This window comes from Nerophis lumbriciformis, linkage group LG12 (assembly GCF_033978685.3).
Source record: "Nerophis lumbriciformis linkage group LG12, RoL_Nlum_v2.1, whole genome shotgun sequence".
Classification (NCBI taxonomy): domain Eukaryota; kingdom Metazoa; phylum Chordata; class Actinopteri; order Syngnathiformes; family Syngnathidae; genus Nerophis; species Nerophis lumbriciformis.
Genome location: NC_084559.2, coordinates 33512794 through 33533323, shown reverse-complemented (window position 1 = coordinate 33533323; position 20530 = coordinate 33512794). Strand labels below are relative to the sequence as shown.

Below are 20530 nucleotides of genomic sequence, written 5' to 3'. Positions count from 1 at the left end.
TTGGCAATTCTTCAGAGAATATGAATGATAACACAAAAACCTTTCTTCCAGTCATGCTTAATGATTGTGTGACCATTGCATCTTTCATCCAGTACTGCACAGATGTTTCTGGATTCTGAGTCATGGGGAAGGCAAAAGAATTGCCAAAGGATCTGCGAGAAAAGGTAATTGAACTGCCTAAAACAGGAAAGGGGTATAAAAAGATATCCAAGGAATTGAGAATGCCAATCACCAGTGATCAAACGCTGATTAAGAAGTGGAAAATGAGGGATTCAGGTCGACCAGCAAAGATTTCAGCCACAACTGCCAGGAAATTTGTTCGAGATGCAAAGAAAAATCCACAAATAACTTTGGCTGAAATACAGGACTCTCTGAAAAATTGTGGTGTGGCTGTTTCAAGATGCACAATAAGGAGGCACTTGAAGAAAAATGGGCTGCATGATCGAGTCGCCAGAAGAAAGGCATTTCTGCACAAATGTTACAAAGTATCCCTCTTACATTACGGCAAACAGCACAGAGACAAGCCTCAAAACTTTTGGAACAAAGTAATTTGGAGTGATGGCTTTCTTCAGGCGACTCGAACATGCAGCCCATTTTTCTTCAAGTGCCTCCTTATTGTGCATCTTGAAACAGCCACACCACAATTTTTCAGAGAGTCCTGTATTTCAGCCGAAGTTATTTGTGGATTTTTCTTTGCATCTCGAACAAATTTCCTGGCAGTTGTGGCTGAAATCTTTGCTGGTCTACCTGAATCCCTCATTTTACACTTCTTAATCAGCGTTTGAACACTGCTGATTGGCATTCTCAATTCCTTGGATATCTTTTTATACCCCTTTCCTGTTTTATGCAGTTCAATTACCTTTTCTCGCAGATCCTTTGACAATTCTTTTGCCTTCCCCATGACTCAGAATCCAGAAACATCTGTGCAGCACTGGATGAAAGATGCAATGGTCTGTCAGAAGCCCAGAAACTCACTGACCTTTTATACACACACATTAATTACAAACAAACATATTACAGTTGAGGATTGTAATCTTGATTAGCCATTCAAACCTGTTTGTGTCAACATTTGTGCACATTATCAGATCAAAGTCACTGGGGTATGTAAACTTTTGATCAGGGTCATTTGAGTACTTTTTTTTGTCATTTTGATTTAAAAAGACTAAACAGTTGTTCGCCAATAAATAGCTTCACACAACCATTAAGCATGAGTGGAAGAAAGGTTTTTGTGTTATCATTCATATTCTCTGAAGAATGGCCAAGAAATCATACATTCTCCCAGGGTATGTAAACTTATGAGCACAACTGTAAGTTTAGATTCTCATTGAAAAATATGAAAACATATTCAGCCCCCATTTGTTAACAAAAAGAAAACCTTCCTAAAAATTGCTTTAAGTCACAGCAATGGCACAACACTTAAAACCTTCATCATATTAGTCTTGCCTTAAGGCACAGCAATGGCACAGGACTTAAAGTTAAAGTCCCAACAATAGTCACACACACACTAGGTGTGGTGAAATTATCCTCTGCATTTGACCCATCCCCATGTTCACCCCCTGGGAGGTGAGGGGAGCAGTGAGCAGCAGCGGTGGCCGCGCTCGGGAATCATTTTGGTGATTTAACCCCCAATTCCAACCCTTGATGGTGAGTGCCAAGCAGGGAGGCTATGGGCCCCATTTTTATAGTCTTTGGTATGACTAAAACCTTCATCATATTAGTCTGTGGAATAAAATGATGAAATGGATTCAGCAAAGAGGTCAAACAATGTACTAGGGCTGTATAGTGCCACGAATGAATTAAAAAAGATACTATACTGCCTTTGAAAAATACCGATATTTATTTTTTTGGTGACATTGTATGAGCCGAGGCGCATGTCGCGAGTCAACACACGCACACGGCACTTACAAGCGTAAACGGTGTGGAGACAGAAGAGGGGTGTATTTTAGCTTAAAAACTAACAATAAGGGTGGCGCTATAAACACTGAAGCGCCTCTGCTTTAAAACATAGCTAGCTAGCGGCTAACATCCGTCAACAGTGTTTTAGCAACTTCTAAAACATTAATCTTCGCCTCTGTGGTGACAAATAAACTACAGTTCTTACAAGTATCATCCCTGCAGGGTAAGAAATAGCTAAACATGCTTCACTACACACCATAGGAGGGTACAATGGTAAACCGCTAACAGCAAGCTAGCTAGCGCTCCTGAATGTAAACAAACGGGATGATATATACAGATATCGACTGTAACGCTACCAAGTACAAGAGCTGTATATAGTTGATACTACAATGGTTACATGGATGTGTTTTACTATCACAAAATCTTTTGTCTTTTTTATTGTTTATAAACTCAAGAAATACATCCCTGGACACAGGAGAATTTTAATTATGACCAATGTATGACCCTGTAACTACTTGGTATTGGATCGACACCCAAATTTGTAGTATCACCTAAAAATCTATGTAAAGTATCCAAACAACAGGGGAATAAGTGCTCATTACATTTTAACAGTAAATAGAACATGTTAAAACAAAAAGTAACCAGATATTAACAGTAAATGAACAAGTAGATTAGTAATCCTTCCATCCGTCCATTTTATACCCTCATAATTTTGACAAAATAATACTGAAATAATACTAATAATAATCGGAAATGACACAATATAATACTGCAGACTTCAGCAGTCAAATTATCAATCAATCAGTCGATCAACGTTTCCTTATATGCCCTGTTTGCGTACTACTACTACTTATACTAAAAGAAAACATTTCTACTATGTTCACTATGTTATTTAATGCCAAAATAGTTATTTGATTACAATAAGAAACGTACGTTTAATGTATCATAAGATTTTCTGTTAAAATAAAGCCAGTTATGACATTTTTTGTGATCCCCATTATTATTTTTTTAAATGTATCAAAGTATCAAAATACATTTTGGTACAGGTGCCAAAATATTGGTATTGGGACAACACTAGTGGAACAAGCGGTAGAAAATGGATGGATGGATGGATGGATGGATAGCCCCAAGTCATATTTGTCAGGCTGGCCAACAGGTAAAATTGTCTACATTCTGTTTTTAAAGTTGTAAGTTATTTTTAGTTATTACTTTTAAATCTGAAATCTGTAACTGCAAATTATATAACCATAATACATTATTAGTTATGTAATTGTGTTGAAATATCATACAATTGTCACTTAATTTGGTTATTATCACATACCATCGTTTACCAACAAACTGATGGAAAAACTGTTTTGGAATCACAAGTCAAGGTGACAGGCAGATATTTCCAATTTCAATATGAGAAAACATCTGTTTTTCCAATTTTTTTTGTTTGTTTCTGCTGACTTGTGATTTTAATTTTAGTTATATGAAATGAAAATAAAATCAAACCGATTTTTTAGATCTAGTTATTGCTCTTCAACACTTAATTTTTTGTGTTTTAAAATGGAATTCAAATAAACCAGGGATATTCAACTAATTTGTTTTGGGGGCCACATTTCCATAAAGCTAAGGACCGGAGGTTGAACTGAACTCAGGGACCACCAGTTGACTATCCCAAATGATGAAAAAGAGAGGACCTAAAAGGGAACCTTGAGGAACACCACTAGTAAAGAAGTTAAATAAATGACTACTGAGTGCATCTGAAGTAAAAAAGCTAGAGCAAAACCTCTGTTACATAAAACACATTGCGAAAAAAATGTGTACCTGCCAAAAACGAGAGGGTTTAAAGAACATGTATGTTTTCTTTCTTTTTTTTTTGCATTCGAATAGTAAATAAATGCAAGTAAAAATCTGCTTACAATGGAGCCTATGGTAGTCGCTCTATTTTGCCTTTAAAGCGATTAAAAAAAACATCCAAACATCTCCATCAATGTTTTATATATATGTCTTAACAGGCATATTCATGATAACGTGTAATATTTACGTACTTTGCTCATTTTAGGCATACGGCGGCACATTAATTTAAAAAAAACGGATCACGACTTTCGCCTTGTCCTTGGACAACATCACTGAATATTACTCACTGCAGATTTCATGGGAGCCAACCAACATATTAAAACATCACTTACTCTGTACAAAGTCTGCTGTCACTACGATGCCAACTGTTAGGATGCTAATATAGTCCCGTTTAGATTAATAATGATTTATAATCCTTGCGAAGAAAAAAGGGGGCTGGAACCAAGTGTTTCTTTAGGTCTTTTTCGCCATTCCAGGGTTTAAATTGGATGTCAAATTTGACCAACTTCTGGGATTATGACCTCATCCTTCTACTTAACAGGTGAGAAGCATTATTTTTGACCTAGAATAAACTTTCACAAGCTCCGAGTCAAGGAAACAGCTCACCAGCTGGTGATGTCAATATAGCAGCAAAATAGTTTGTTGGCATTAGCGCTTATAATAACAATATTGCTAATAATTGGTTAATATTCAGGTCACGGAATGTAAATGGAGTATTCCTGGCATTATTTTGGATGGTTATTTATTGGGTTTTATGAGCGTAATAAAGCGGTAGAAAATGGATGGATGGATGAGCGGAATACAGAACTTCTTATTGACTCCATTGTAAGCGGATTTTTAGTTATGTTTATTTACGAGTTTGAATGCATCAAAATAAGAAAACCGTGTTCTTGTGTCTCATAAAGATTGTGAATTATAGGCAAAATTCCCCCAAAAATCCAGTTCCCCTTTACAGAGGTGCCTTGAGGAACACCTCAGTTATGTACGTCACAAGTTTGGACCTCAGTGTTCTATATCAGTTAGCAAGGTTAAAATGTCAATGCATGGATCTGCCAATGTGTTAACAGTGGTCCAAGTTCCTCTATACAACAAGAGCACTCTCGTATTTTTCGCAATTTGCTGCAAAAATGTTTGTTTCACAAGTTTTGAACTGAACCTGGGACTGGAATGATGTCATTTCTGGGCTGGATTTGGCCCCCGGGCCGCCAGTTGAATAGCCCTGAAATAAACCATGTTTTTCAATTCCCCAACAAAAATATCAATTACCAAAACATACGTTCACCCTACTTTCTGTACTTGTACTACTTGAAGGGTTAATTTGTTTGCGAGATTGTACAAAAAATATGCAACAGATTTTTTTGTACACATGTAATGTGATTAACATATTTTCTTATCATTCTTCTGTTACAGTCCACTTGCATTGGAGCCAAATGGTGCAGTACTTGGCCAGATCCAGCAGATAGAGCGGCACCTGCATTGGTGGAATATCCCGTTACATTATGTAATTTTTTTAATCATCGAACAGGTAACCAGATATGTTTAGGATTTGGTAGAGATTTGCCTTCAGCTCAGTGTTGTTCTAATCATAATCATGAAATGAAAATATTTTGTGCGATCTTTCTACCAAACAAACTGTCATGTATGATGGAGATAAAAAAAAACTGTATGAGAGTCTGGTTGCTGACTAAGCGTCATGTGATGCTGGGTCTCTCACTTTGTGAATACCTGTCCATGATGGCCAATCATCTCTGACACCTCATTCAGCATGTAGAACTTCACTCTGTTAACTTCAAAGAGCTGCAGAATTGATATAGACAACACAAAGAATATGATTGCCTCGTTTGCATTTCAACAAGCAGGGTATTTACAGCATCCATACCTTCATTATGGCTTTCCCTACTTTCTCCCCTAGAGCTTTTTTAAACGGGACTGTCTCGACCCCAATGATGGAGACGGAGTGGGCCTTGTCCGTCAGAGCTGCAGCCACCTCCATACCTGCCAACAGTCTCAATCAACACTTAAAATGTTCAGACGTAAGTTTGAAAATGACAAGTTGCTTTGACTAATCTGTTTTCTTACCAACAAAAGAAGTTCCTACAATCACAGCGTTTTTGTTGTTGGCCAGCCTGGCTATGCTGTTAGCGTCCTCAGGTGTCCGAACATGAAACACATTCCTGACATCTTTGCCATTGTAGTTCAGAGCTTTGGGCCTTTTAAACAAAGACTTTAAGTTATTTTGCAAGCAGAAACAAAGTTTGAAGTAGTAATTTCGACTGACTTGTTTCCTGTGGCGATGAAGAGTTTTCTGTATTCCATCCTCAGTCCGTCCTCAAAGGTCACACAGCGCATCTTCACATCTAATGCCACCACCTAGGACGATATTATATATTAGTCAGTTTTAATGATAACAAATTTTTTAAATCGCTAACATTTTGGTTTATTTGCTGTTTCTACAAAGTTACTTGCACTTTTGACTTGTACAATCAGAGTTGCTGCCCCCCCATTGATGTAAAGCACATAAGTCATTTTGCACTTAAAATTTATGGAAATTATACCATTGGAGATTAAACATTTTGGATTTCAGTAAGTAATTGATAGGTTCCAGCCCCCCGCGATCCCGAAAGGGACAAGTGGTAGAAAATGCATGGATGTAATTTCTTTATCATCATCATATTCATGATTATTTGTTGTAATAGTTATTATTTAATTTATGCCACTAAGTTTGTTATGGGCATTTTCCTTAACTGGCTGACTGGAAGAAATCACATAGTACTAGTGCCTCATAATTAGCTTGTTGCTGTCCATGTAGACCTACAGTAGGTTTACGTTATACCAAATACTAGAGATGTATGATATTGGCTTTCTTTACTTACCGATATCAAATATGCCGATACTGGTTACAGTAGCACTACATTTACGATACCGATATATGGAGCAATGGTCACATGTCATATAATGAATGGACACATTATACCTCCTTTACCGCATTTCTCAAATGAACACTGCAAGATCAAATACAAAAATAAAAAAGTAACATATTTATTTTCAACATTTTATCAAAACAAAAAAGGTTTTGAAAGAGATCCTTGCCAATTGTCAACTTAAATAACATACATATATTCCTGCTACCAACAAGTAAGACAGTTTTGTCTTTAGAGTAAATTCACAAATAAAAATCTATGAAAAAAGGCTGTATAACTACAGTAAAACATTTGGAGAACTGCACATTTCTATGTGGCACAAACCTCAAAGTATGAAACTCTGGACTAATGCAATCAATGAAACTATAAACTGGGTTTAGCTCTGTATTTTGTGTTTCAGTACCACTTATTATTTTGCTGCATAAACACTGCGTGTGACTCGAAGTGATGCATTTGAAAATACAGCTTCACCACTTTAGTCATAATTTTTGCACTTCAGAAACTTCCCAATGACTTTAGCTCAAGACTTATTTTTGATATTGTCATTACTGCCACAAGTGGTGAAAAAGTGCATTACAACTCAATACAGGCCACAGCTGAGAAACCAATAGTTTTTGGTAGTTCCCTAGGGGGCGCTCACAGCCCAACAATAGGCCCTAAGGTTAAAAAACACTGCCTTATTGCACGATGTTATCAAAAATACCTAAAAATCTGCTCGTCACCTTGACTTATGATTTCAAAGCCAGGTATCCATCATTTTGTAATTAAAAGTATAACAATTAAATTCATTTAAATAATTGTATGAATATATCATAAGACGATTATACATTTATATTCATATATATTCACGGTTACAAGCGGCCCTCTGAGGGGCAGCCATAACTGCAATGTGGCACTCAATGAAAATGAGTTTGACACCTCTACCTTATCAGATATCACTACTGACAGAGAAAACGATATCAATATGATCCAGTATCACCATTTTATACCAATTCCCCAGGGGCGTTTATGTTGGACATTCCTATCATATATGGTTCTTTGTGAGGTCACTACCTCTTACCTCCTTTTCTGTGAGCAGTTCTATGTCATGGTCCTGCAGAAAGTCCATGGAACGTAACCTCAGCTGTTCCGCTGTGCTATCTAGGGACTGAGGGGTAGTACATTAGTGCTGAATGCATCCATAAAATGAAACAAGATTGTCATCACTCCCACAGGTTTGAGGACCAACATAAAAACCACCTGGGACGTTATTACGGCCTACGTGTTTAGAGTATATTGTGTGATGGTGTAAGTTTTTACCATCTCATATACCACTCTGATTGGGCTCTGTGTACAAACCTTACTCAGTTTAGGCCTGTCATAAGGAGGATGTCTGTCCATGGTGCACATGACGATGCGGTCCGTGAAGCCCTCTTGCCTCAGCGTCTCCGCACACACCAGACCTGCTGGACCTGCACACATCAACCATCACTCAGGTACATTCTTTTCAACCATGATTCTTCTTGACAGAATGAACGAGTAGGTGAGCGGCACAAAACTAGCAAGATGTCGTCATATTTCGTGAAAATTCAGTTCAGGATTAACTTTTTTTTTCTTTTTCTTTGGCTTTCTGTGGCCAGAGAAGTAAAGAGTATACTCTGTATCTGGAAGTAAAGAGACAAACACCGGAAGAGAAGATTTATATTACCATTATTTTTAAAGGGAAATTTTGTTTTTAAAAACGAAAAAATGACGGGTTGATAATAGTGTCCCCGAACTGTATTTCAGAACTGATATGTGTGTGTATTTTGTTTTGTGATTGATTTATGATAATACAAAGTAAAAATCCAGCACATCATAATGCAGTCTCTCATCAGTCAATTGGTTGGAAATTTAATTTCAGTCGTCCTTCGCCACATCGCGCTTCAACGCTTCAAATATTGCGGCTTCACCAAATTGCGGATTTTTTATCTGTTTTAACGCATGTTTTACATGATGTTGGCCTACATTAAGCATTTTCATGCATAAATGTGGCTAAATGGACTAAAAATATCTATACTACAGTAGTATTAGCCACTAGAAGAGACCAAACCAACCTTTTGGCAGGCAGCATTACTGTATTGGATTAAAATGTGTTATTTCTACTATACGGGACTCTAAGAACGTTGAAAAATATATTTATAAATGTTGAAAATAGATAGATAAACTAGAATAAAATAGATAAACTTTATAAATATATTTTGCTGCTCTAGTTATGAAAATATTACATTTATGATTAATTATTCTTACTTCGCGGAAATTAATTTGTCCCGGTCAATTCTGGAACCAGTAAATGGTAAATGGGTTGTACTTGTATAGCACTTTTCTAACTTTTTTTTTTTAAGGAACACAAAGCGCTTTGACACTATTTCCACATTCACCCATTCACACACACACATTCACACATTAACACACCAGTAAATAGCCATAAACGAGGGACGACTATGCATTGGAGACTCCATTTACGAACCACAGACTGAATAAAAATATGCTTTGGTGTATGAACCTTGTCTCTGTGTACAAAAATGTTATCCACCTATCCACAGCCATTGTGGGGGGGCTGATTGATCTCAGGTTCCTATTCAGTCAGTGCTGCTGTTAGCTACTGTGATAATTTGTGTGTCTTATAAATGTTTTTTAGCCTTTTTAGCCATTTGTCTAGTTTTGTTCGTTTAATATGAGTCCAAAGAAAGCAATGGACAAACTAAAGTACATTTGAAAAATATTCGCAGCGCTTCACTTTTTTCACATTTTGTTATGTTACAGTCTTATTCCCAAATGGAATACATGTATTTTTGTCCTCAAAATTCTACATACAACACCCCATAATGACAATTGCTAATTTATTATAAAATTTAAATCAAATACAAATCACATGTCCACATGTATTCACAGCCTTTGCTCAATACTTTTTTGATGCACCTTTGGCAGCAATTACAGTTTCAAGTCTTTTTGAATACAATGCCACAAGTTTGGCACACCTATCTTTGGGCAGTTTCTCCCATTCCTCTTTGCCCATTCCTCTTTGCAGCACCTCTCAAGCTCCATCAGGTTGGATGGGAAGCTTTGGTTTTCATTCAGGATGTTTCTGAACATTGCTGCATTCATCTTAGTCTAGCCAGGGAGGTGACCAAGAACCAGATGGTCACTTTGTCACAGCTACAGCATTCCTTTGAGGAGAGAGGAGAACCTTACAGAAGGACAACCATCTCTGCAGTAATCCAACAATCAGGCCTGTATGGTATAGTGGCCAGACAAAAGCAATTTCCTCGTTAAAGGTTTGCCAAAATGCACCTGAATTACTCTCAGACCATGAGAAACAAAATTGTCTGGTCTGATGAGACAAAAATTTTAAAAGTTGCTGGAACGGCCACTCTACCAAACGAGCCACGCTGATTGGTAGAGTATATAGACAGGTGTGCCAAGCTTGTGGCCAATGTTCCCTCTTATTTTTAATGTTTGTGAGCAAACGCACAAACTCCCTGAGCATTCAGTGGAGCACATGTGAGCAACATCAGACGTGCACACTGTGGCCACACCAGTGTCACATCTGTCACCTGTCCCAAACCTGACTAAATAACAATTTAAATGTTTTATTAAAATAATTTTCTGACATTTGTGATTTTGCCCTCTTACAATGATAATGACAAAAAAACATGTTTTTCAGGACCTATGTGCTAGTATTGTATGTCTGGCTGCGGGTCCTGCCTTTAAAAGAAATGTTACCCCTTTCAGAGATTACATTTAGTTCCTGTAACTTTCTGTCTGTAAAATACATTTTTTATTAGCATTTATGAAATTTAGTGACAATATTTCATGAATAATATCCTCAGATTAACATTCTTAATAAATGGCAGTAAAATAAGCACACATCTGATTGAGGAATCAGAGTGTTACAACCTGGCATTTACACATTTTGTGGCGTTGGGGTTGTTCGACTTTTTGTGTGGCCATAAACGCAGCACTGGCTAAGTGCCATGAGTGCGTGTGTTGGTGCAGGTGAGAGAGCGAGGCTTCTGTTGAAATGACGGATGGTAACGTTGGTTTAAGCCTGGTTTGTATGGCAGAAAATTACCAGTTTTTATAGATAAAAGTTTTTTTTACTCATGTTTTTGGTGTGGTTACAAACAGTTTTGCTCAATAAAGTGATTGATGGAATTCCTGTCCGTAAAGTGTTTCGACAGACGATAATTGATTGTTTTATTCATTGGGGCCACTCTTGTTGTCACCTGTCACTCACAGAGTTTCATTGCAAAATCATGCATAATAAACTGTAATGTGTTTATTTTGTTTAAAGTTCAGATGGGATTTTTGATTTTCTGCGCGGCATTAATTTGCTGTGCGCAGAGGACGTGTGAGCAGTGCGCAATTGCGCAGGCGCGCACCTTAGAGGGAACGTTGCTTGTGGCATTGTATTCAAAAAGACTTGAGGCTGTAATTGCTGCCAAAGGTGAATCAAAAAAAGTACTGAGCAAAGGCTGTGAATTCTTATGTACATGTGATTTTTTTTTATTTTATTTTTTTTATTAAATTTGCTAAGTAAAAATTTAGCAAAAAACATTTTCACATTGTCATCATGGGGTGTGGTTATTCCATTTTGGAATAAGGCTGTAACCTAAAGTGAAGTGCTGTGAATACATTACGGGTGCACTCCATGTGTGGTTTGAAACATTCAGGAAGTATCCACAGCGTTGTCTACACTGCGTTACCTGCCCTCTGCCTCCATTCAGCAGAATGCAAACAAGATTAACTGAAATGGTAAAGAGGATTTATTTTTTATTCTTAATAATTGTGTGACCTGGCTGTTAAAGTTAAGGAGTTTTTTTTTATGTGTGTAGCCACAAGATACTGACCTGATCCAATAATTAGAACATGAGTGAAGCATGTGTTCGAGTTAATGACTGCTGAACATCGGGCCATGGCCTTTGACCTTTTCTGTGACTGAAGAGCCTGTAAAAGATATAAAGCTTGTGTTTATTTACCTGCAATATTTCTTGCTCTTAAAAAAAAGTGTCACCTGCTTGTTTGCCCGGATGATGACCTTGTCCTTTTCAACTCTGACCTGGAGCAAACAGACATGAGCTTTGCGTACACAACTGTTCAGTTAAATGTGTTAAGAGACAGATCACCTGGAAGGTGGGCAGGCAGTCCAGACCGGGGAAGTCCTCTATATCGCCTGTTGCAATGTTAAAACATGCGCCGTGCCAGGGACAACGCACGTGTCCCTTTGACAGCACACCTTTCACGACAAAACACCTCCTTTACATTTTCAATGACAATTATTTTAAAAAAGGAATGTACAATTTGCTTTTATATACTTACCTTTGACCAGAGGTGCGCCGTAGTGTGGACACTTGTGGCCCAATGCTGAAAACTCGCCGTGTTCTTTAATCAACAAGGCTCTGCCGCTTCCCAAGTCAACTTCTCGCATCCTTGAAAAGATTAATTTAATTCAGTTCCATTTTAGTGCACTGCCGTTATCACTTCTGATGTATTTTCACATAGTCTGGTTCTGTTCAAGGCTCAAGATGTTGTTGTATACTGATTTGTTGGGTCTTTAGCTTGTGTTCACAACTTGCAGCAAATGAACCCAGTGATTAATTTATTGAAAATGAGTGAACACGCCAAATGATCTATTCGTAAGAGGCTTTGGGACCTTTAAATTGAAGTGGATCAGAGAGATTAGTGTGTCCTCTTCTTTTAATTCAAAATCTTTTCCTGTTTGTACCTTTTATTCACCCAATTTAAGACAAGAGGTGGGTAGTAATGCACTACATTTACGCCGTTACATTTATATATGTAACTTTGTGGATAAATTGTACTTGTCTGAGTAGTTTTAATACAACATACTTTTTACTTTTACTTGAGTATTTTTGTGAACTTTATTTGGCTTCATTAAAGATTTTTTTAAATTATCAAAGGTGACCTAGTACCTAATTTCTGATACTAAATTCTCATATATACACATTGGTGTTGAAAACAAGGTTTCATATGCTTACTGTCCATTTTCCAGATCTTTGACATGGCAGACGGAGGCCTCCACGTAGTCTCGTGATTTGTGGTACGCTTGGAGAGGGGTGGAGTCGTCGTCCGAGCTGTGCCCCAGGGCCCCATTTGGCCTGCAGTCCGCAAAGGGACTCGCCTTGCCATTAGGTGACAGGCCGTCCACCTCTTTTTCCTTTTCCATCAGAGATAGTTCCACTTTGACTTCAACTGCACAACACAGACATTATCCTCTTAGAAAATACTGTTCTTGACATTTCACAGTGCATTGTCCTATCTGTTGTGTCTGCTCTCATTTAAAGGAACAGATCTCAGCTACAAGAGGCCGCCCAAACTCAAATTGAGGACAAATCAAGTGTGACAACTCCACAAGTGGAACAAATGAAAGAAGGGAGAAGGTGTCTGGACTAATTTAAAGGGCAAACCTGCCCTCTTTCTTGTCTTTTTTTTTCTTTTTGTTGGCTATCATCATGAATTCATTCATGCTCAGTCTTAAAGCTCATAAACAGTCTTCTAAGCAGCAAAACATTTAACATGGGAATATTTTGGTGCTGTCAAACAATTTCAATTTGTAATCAGATTAATTACAATGAATCACAATTAGACATATCATTCATTTTCATATATATTAATGGTCATTTTGCATGCGCAAAGAGACTCAAGAAAGAGGGTAAAATACAGTGGAACCTCGATTTACAAACTTAATTGGTTCTTGAACAGGGTTCGTAAATTGAAAAGTTCATATAGCGATACACAATGCTCCATAAGAAACAATGCAAATATGAATAATGGGTTCCAGCCTCAACAGAAGTCCATATTTAAGTGGTTTGTACACTTTGAACACATAAAGTGCTATTCAGGACTGTATATCAAAGAAACATAACAAGGGGGTGATGGATCAACTTTCGATTTAGTAACAGGCCAAAATGACAACACTGACAAGCTACTGTATTTTGTATGAGCTGCACTGCCAACACGCGCACACACACAGGGTGCTCTCACAAACAATCAGAAATCACAAAAGTACGTAACTTCAACAACCATATAGCTACAATAATGAACATTTACAAAACTAAAATCCACTGACATTAAAGGAGAACATTATCACCAGACCTATGTAAGCATCAATATATACTTTGATGTTGCAGAAAAAAGACCATATATTTTTTTAACCGATTTCCGAACTCTAAATGGGTGAATTTTGGCGAATTAAACGCCTTTCTAATATTCGCTCTCGGAGCATCGGGAAGCAATCCGCCATTTTCTCAAACACCGAGTCAAATCAGCTCTGTTATTTTCCGTTTTTTCGACTGTTTTCCGTACCTTGGAGACATCATGCCTCGTCGGTGTGTTGTCGGAGGGTGTAACAACACGAACAGGGACGGATTCAAGTTGCACCAGTGGCCCAAAGATGCGAAAGTGGCAAGAAATTGGACGTTTGTTCCGCACACTTTACCGGCGAAAGCTATGCTACGACAGAGATGGCAAGAATGTGTGGATATCCTGCGACACTCAAAGCAGATGCATTTCCAACGATAAAGTCAAAGAAATCTGCCACCAGACCCCCATTGAATCTGCCGGAGTGTGTGAGCAATTCAGGGACAAAGGACCTCGGTAGCACGGCAAGCAATGGCGGCAGTTTGTTCCCGCAGACGAGCGAGCTAAACCCCCTGGATGTCTTGGCTCACACCGTCCCTTTTGCCACCGAAGATGATCAAGAGAAGAATATCGACCCTAGCTTCCCTGGCCTGCTGACATCAACTCCAAAACTGGACAGATCAGCTTTCAGGAAAAGAGCGCGGATGAGGGTATGTCTACAGAATATATTAATTGATGAAAATTGGGCTGTCTGCACTCTCAAAGTGCATGTTGTTGCCAAATGTATTTCATATGCTGTAAACTTAGTTCATAGTTGTTAGTTTCCTTTAATGCCAAACAAACACATACCAATCGTTGGTTAGAAGGCGATCGCCGAATTCGTCCTCGCTTTCTCCCGTGTCGCTGGCTGTCGTGTCGTTTTTGTCGGTTTCGCTTGCATACGGTTCAAACCGATATGGCTCAATAGCTTCAGTTTCTTCTTCAATTTCGTTTTCGCTAACTGCCTCCACACTACAACCATCCGTTTCAATACATTCGTAATCTGTTGAATCGCTTAAGCCGCTGAAATCCAAGTCTGAATCCGAGCTAATGTCGCTATAGCTTGCTGTTCTTTCTGCCATGTTTGTTTGTGTTGGCTTCACTATGTGACGTCACAGGAAAATGGACGGGTGTTTATAACGATGGTTAAAATCAGGCACTTTGAAGCTTTTTTTAGGGATATTGCGTGATGGGTAAAATTTTGAAAAAAACTTCGAAAAATATAATAAGCCACTGGGAACTGATTTTTAATGGTTTTAACCATTCTGAAATTGTGATAATGTTCCCCTTTAATGTTGGCAAAGGAGAAGCTGAAGAGAAAAGAGCAGACAAAGGGGGAGAATGGAGGGGTTGGCAGGTGTGTGTGTGTATGCTTTTGGAAGAGGCGCTGCTGATTGAGAGGTAGTCTTCTCTAACGCTGTGAAATAAGTCTGCTTTGGCGTATTTTCCAGAAAAGGCCGTTTTTATCACGATTAAAACTTGCTGTGTTACGAAGCCTGCTTCGTCAATTCTTCCATACTTAAGAGCGCCATTAATGAACTCCTCGCAAATAGTCTTTCTTTTTAAACTCCACAGCCATTTCTTCCTTCTTTCCACGCTGGTCTGTTATCTTTTGGGGACTCTTATTGAGTTAGGAAAATAGACAAAACTTGTCAAAAAGCGAAAAAAACACAGAAAAGGTACACACTCTTAAGTGACTAGTTGTAGTGGACTGTACTGCGCTTTTCAAAAAATGCTGCACCTTGCTGCACAAAATGGCTGCAAGCGGGACACGAAAAGTATGAATGAATCATTTGTACACAGAGACTTGGTTTGTACAAATAGGCATATTTGGCTCGATTTAAAAATTTGTAAATTGAAAAGTTCGCAAATAGAGGGATTTGTAAATCAATGTTTTACTGTATATGCACTTTGCGTCTTGCAAAATATTAAGTTTTTACATACAATTTCAAATTCATAATGACTTAAGGCTTACCATAGCTCAGGGTCATTATATTTTCTGGTTAAGACCCCTGGGGCCTCATGTACAAAGTTTGCGTATGCACAAAAACCTGTTGTACAGCCTGTTTCACTGCAAAGGTACGAGATGTATCTAAACTGACGTTGCGGCGAAAGAAGGGGACAGTGTTAGCGATTATCTTTTCGAAAGCTGGTCTTTTTTTGCGATGTACATCCATTTTCTTCTTTACTTTGTTCCTGATGCCCGACCTTTTTTTTAAATTTATTTTTAGCCTATATCTGGCTGCATGGCTACTTTAAATATGATTTGCATATTTATAAGGGAACGTGGTCTGGGCGTGCCATGCCAAGCAGACGTCTGCGGTCGATTCCAAGTAGATTGTGATGTAACAAAGGAATATGCTTGGATTTTTGCGTGCGAACACTTTCATACATCTGAAGTTTTACTGACGTACGCCATTTCCTGGATTTGATCGTACGTCCATATTTCGTAGGAAAGCCACGCAACTCTCTGAACATGAGGCCCTTGTTCTACAGAATGTACATCGTACTTTTCATGACTGTTCAGTCATGTTTTCTTTGTACTCATATTTCCGATGAAGAGATCACATTGACCGCATCCTGTCACTACCAGATCAACTGCACATTTGTGACAGTAAAACTACTTGGAAAAACTGCCTGAAGTGCATTGCCAGAGACGTTTAGGGATTTTGAGGAATTATTCGCAGCCGATGCGTTAATGGCATTACATGTTTTAATAACATTAATAATAACAGATGAATCCGTATTAATACATTAATTTTTGACAGCCCTAAAATATTTATATATTTAAATTAAATCTATTTCAATTTGAATTGTATTATCTAAATGTCATTATAATGATAATATAGTACAATTTAGCAAACTAAATATGAACTAGGGTTGTCTTGATACCAATATTTTAGTACCGGTACCAAAATGTATTTCGATACTTTTCAATACTTTTCTAAATAAAGGGGACCACAAAATGGCATTATAGGCCATTTAGGGTACATTTAGGTACATTAATTATCTGTTTGGTATTGCAATCGAAGAACAATTTTTTCCTTAAATAAAATAGTGAACATACAAGACAACTTGTCTTTTAGTAGTAAGTGAACAAACAAAGGCTCCTAATTTGTCTGCTGACATATGCAGTAACATATTGTGTCATTTTCCATTCTATTATTTTATCAAAATGATAAAGAACAAGCTGTAAAAAATGTATTATTAATCAACTTGTTCATTTACTGTTAATATCTGGTTATTTTCCGTTTCAACATGTTCTATCTACACTTCTGCTAAAATGTAATAATCACTCATTCTTCTGTTGTTTGATACTTTACATTAGTTTTGGATGATACCTCAAATTTAGGTATCGATCCGATACCAAGTCGTTACAGGATCATACATTGGTCATAATTTAAGTTCTCATGTGTCCAGGGACATATTTCCTGTGTTTATGAATGTAAATTTAAAAAAAATATATATTTTGTGACGATAAAAAATATCGATGTAATCACAGTAGTATCGACTAGATACGCTCTTGTACTTGGTATCATTACAGTGGATGTTAGGTGTAGCTCCACCCATGGCGTTTGTTTACATTGTGACGGTGTGGAGTGAAACATGTTTAGCTATTCCTCGTCCTGCAGGGATGATACTTGTAAGAAACTTACTTTATTTGTCGCTATGGAGGCAAGGATTAGTGATTTAGAAGTAGCTAAAACACTGCCGATTGCGGATGGACATTAGCCGCTAACTCGCTGGCCATGTTTTAAAGCACCTCTTCCTGAGGGTGTTTCAGTGTTATAGCTTCATCTTTATCGTTAGTTTTTAAGCCAAAATGCGTCTGTTCTCCCTTTTACTGTCTACACACTGTGTCTGCTTGCAAGTACTCCGTGATTGTGCGCTGCCGAACATGCTCCTTTGCTCGTAAAACCAGCAATGTCATGACGTGACGACGACGCGCCGTCATGCCTGGAAAAAAAAAAAAAAAAGGCGAACCGGTACTTTTCAAACAGTATAGTACCGTTTTTGATTCATTAGTACTGCGATACTATAGTAGTACCGGTATACCGTACAAGCCTAATATGAACGATGTGATTTCTTCCTTAATGCAAAGATTGAGGACAATATCCACACATAATTCAATTAAAAATGTGATCACATTTTCTAACAATGAAACAGTGCCGTGAACATTTTAATTTAGACCCTATATTAAATTAGATGATTTTATTGTCATTGCACACATAATACAATGAAACTTGGTTTAGAGTTCCACTTCACTTTCTAGCAGCTTGAGGAGATTTTAAAATAAATACTATATATGTAGAATTAAAGTTGACCCAAGATATGTTAAAAAATAGGGATGTGTTAAGAAAGTATAGTACAGGTACAAAAATATACATAGAAAATATACATAGGAAGTTAGCATTAAACATATATTTGGGATCTTGGTAACTGGTGGTTTTGCTGACATGTATTGCACTTTGATGCCATATATTGCGCTGTTTGAGTTTTCATTACTGCATATGAAACTATGGGCGCAACTCCAGCAGGCTCTATCTGTTTGGATTTGAAAATGTGCTGATTGTCCAGGTCTTACACACAGTAATCTGGCTGGAATGTTGTCCCACTGAGTAAGTCTTAATTAAAAGTAATGGAAAATCATAACAGCGTGGGCAATGGCTGGGGAAATGAAAGTAAATGATTTTTAGAGTTGAAGAGACTCCTGACACTGCGGCAGTTAGTCTGCTTAAAAGAAACATCAGTTTTTGTGTCAGTTAGTTGGGAGGTCAGACAGAACGAGTGCTTTTGTGCTGTCTTGTTTATACAGATAATTAATCCCTTTTTTCCACTTCACCACCAACATGGGATGCATTCGCCATGTTTCATGAAAATGCAGCATCAACTATCATGTTTTCATCAACTATCAAAATGTTCAGCTAGTTCATGACACAAAATTCCCAGTTTTCCCAGAATTCCTCGTTTTCCGAGGTTTTTTCTCCAATAAAAATGATTGGACAATTTTGCAACCTGCACAATTCCTCCATTTCTTAACCGAGTCACACCATTCCACTATCAACACACTCCACTCATCCTGGACAAACCAACAATGTTACCGGTTCCAAAAATTCCCTGTTTGTTTGGAATTTCCGCATTTAAAATTGCAATATGTCCACCCTTTTTTCTTTCGACGACTTCCCGCATTTTTCAGCCAATTTAAACCGTTCCACCATCAAAGCTAATGTCAGTGACATGCCAGCATGCTAACGTTAGCAATGTGACTTTATTGGTTAATTTTGCAGCCGTACACCTCATAGTCATATAACTTCGTAATTGAAACATGCTGAATGTTAGCATTTTAGCTAGTTTTGCTGCTACGCGCCTTGAAGTTTTATATTTAGTAAATCATCGCTATTTAGCCGGCGCGCTGCCCGTTAGCATTTCAGTTTGGGTTCAGTGTTTCAGCATTCACATGCAATTTCTGCAGAAATGGCATATTACAGTTAGGCATTAAAGCCTATCGCTTAAAAAAAAAAAAATATATATATATATATATATATATACAATATTTATATGTATATATATATATGTATATTTGATATATATAATATATATATGTATATACTATATAATATATATAATTATGTACTGTATATATATATGTACATATTGTAGCGTTGGATGGGTTTGACAAACGTCTTTGCTGTAAAAAGTCAAGAATTGCTGACGCAATGTGCGATCATTTGTACTTTTAATGATCACGTCAATTTCAAATACACACCCACACAAGTGAACGCAAAGCATACTTAGTCAACAGCCACACCTATCACACTGAGGGTGGCCCTATAAAACAACATCAACATTCACAAACATGCACCACACTGTGAATCCACACCAAACAAGAACGACAAACACATTTCTGGAGAACATCCGCACCGCAACACAACATAAACACAACAGAACCAATACCCACAATCCCTTGCAACACCAACTCTTCCGGGACGCTACAATATGTACAAAGGCTGTAACTGCCGAAAGAAACCTGATTGCCCTCTCAACGGGGGGTGCTTACAAACATCAGTTGTCTACCAATCTAAGGTAACACGCAAGGACATTAACACATCCGACACATATGTAGGATTAACCGAGGGAGAATTCAAAACCAGATGGAACAATCACAAGGCTTCTTTCAGGAACCAAAACCTGCGGAATACCACAGAACTCAGCAAACACATTTGGGACCTCAAAGACAATAATGTTGAATATTCAATAACATGGCAAATTCTTGCATCCAGCACACTTTACAATAGTGGTAATAAAAGATGCAACCTATGCTTGAAAGAGAAACTGTTTATTATTTACCGTCCAGACCTGTCATCCCTCAACAAGCGCAGCGAAATTGTAACAGCATGCCGCCACAGACGGAAACACCTCCTAGGTAACACATGAGCCAATCACCACGAACCTACGCCAGCCTGTACCCACCCACTCTGTGCCCTATATAAACCATGGTATGTGAATGCTCCCATTAAAATCTCCTGATGATTGAGGGAACCCCCTCATGAAACAGGCCTGTAGAGATGAAATAGTCTTGTGATTTTTTTCCCCACACATACATATATGTACATATATATGTATATTTAATATATATATACTATATAGTATATATATATATATATGTACTGTATATATATATATGTATATTTAATATATATATATATACGGTG

General features: G+C 37.7%; 1 protein-coding gene and 1 long non-coding RNA gene across 3 annotated transcripts in view; one reads left to right on the top strand and one right to left on the bottom strand.

Annotated features, from left to right (window-relative positions):
* aifm3 (AIF family member 3) overlaps nt 1–20530 on the bottom strand; it is a 58953-nt gene that overhangs the window by 8609 nt on the left and 29814 nt on the right. For both annotated transcript variants that reach the window (XM_061986422.1, XM_061986423.1), the window contains exons 3-13: nt 12677–12890; nt 12000–12109; nt 11807–11916; nt 11695–11739; nt 11531–11627; nt 7998–8110; nt 7720–7806; nt 6017–6108; nt 5818–5948; nt 5618–5733; nt 5464–5535 (exon numbers count right to left, since the gene is read on the bottom strand). In XM_061986422.1, coding sequence (XP_061842406.1) covers nt 5464–5535; nt 5618–5733; nt 5818–5948; nt 6017–6108; nt 7720–7806; nt 7998–8110; nt 11531–11627; nt 11695–11739; nt 11807–11916; nt 12000–12109; nt 12677–12890 — 1187 coding nt within the window. The remainder of the gene's footprint in view (nt 1–5463; nt 5536–5617; nt 5734–5817; nt 5949–6016; nt 6109–7719; nt 7807–7997; nt 8111–11530; nt 11628–11694; nt 11740–11806; nt 11917–11999; nt 12110–12676; nt 12891–20530) is intronic.
* On the top strand, nt 4396–14308 carry LOC133623274 (uncharacterized). Its single transcript, XR_009817869.2, has 5 exons — nt 4396–5263; nt 5651–5771; nt 8007–8134; nt 12691–12830; nt 12983–14308. It is a non-coding gene; the product is annotated as an uncharacterized lncRNA (long non-coding RNA).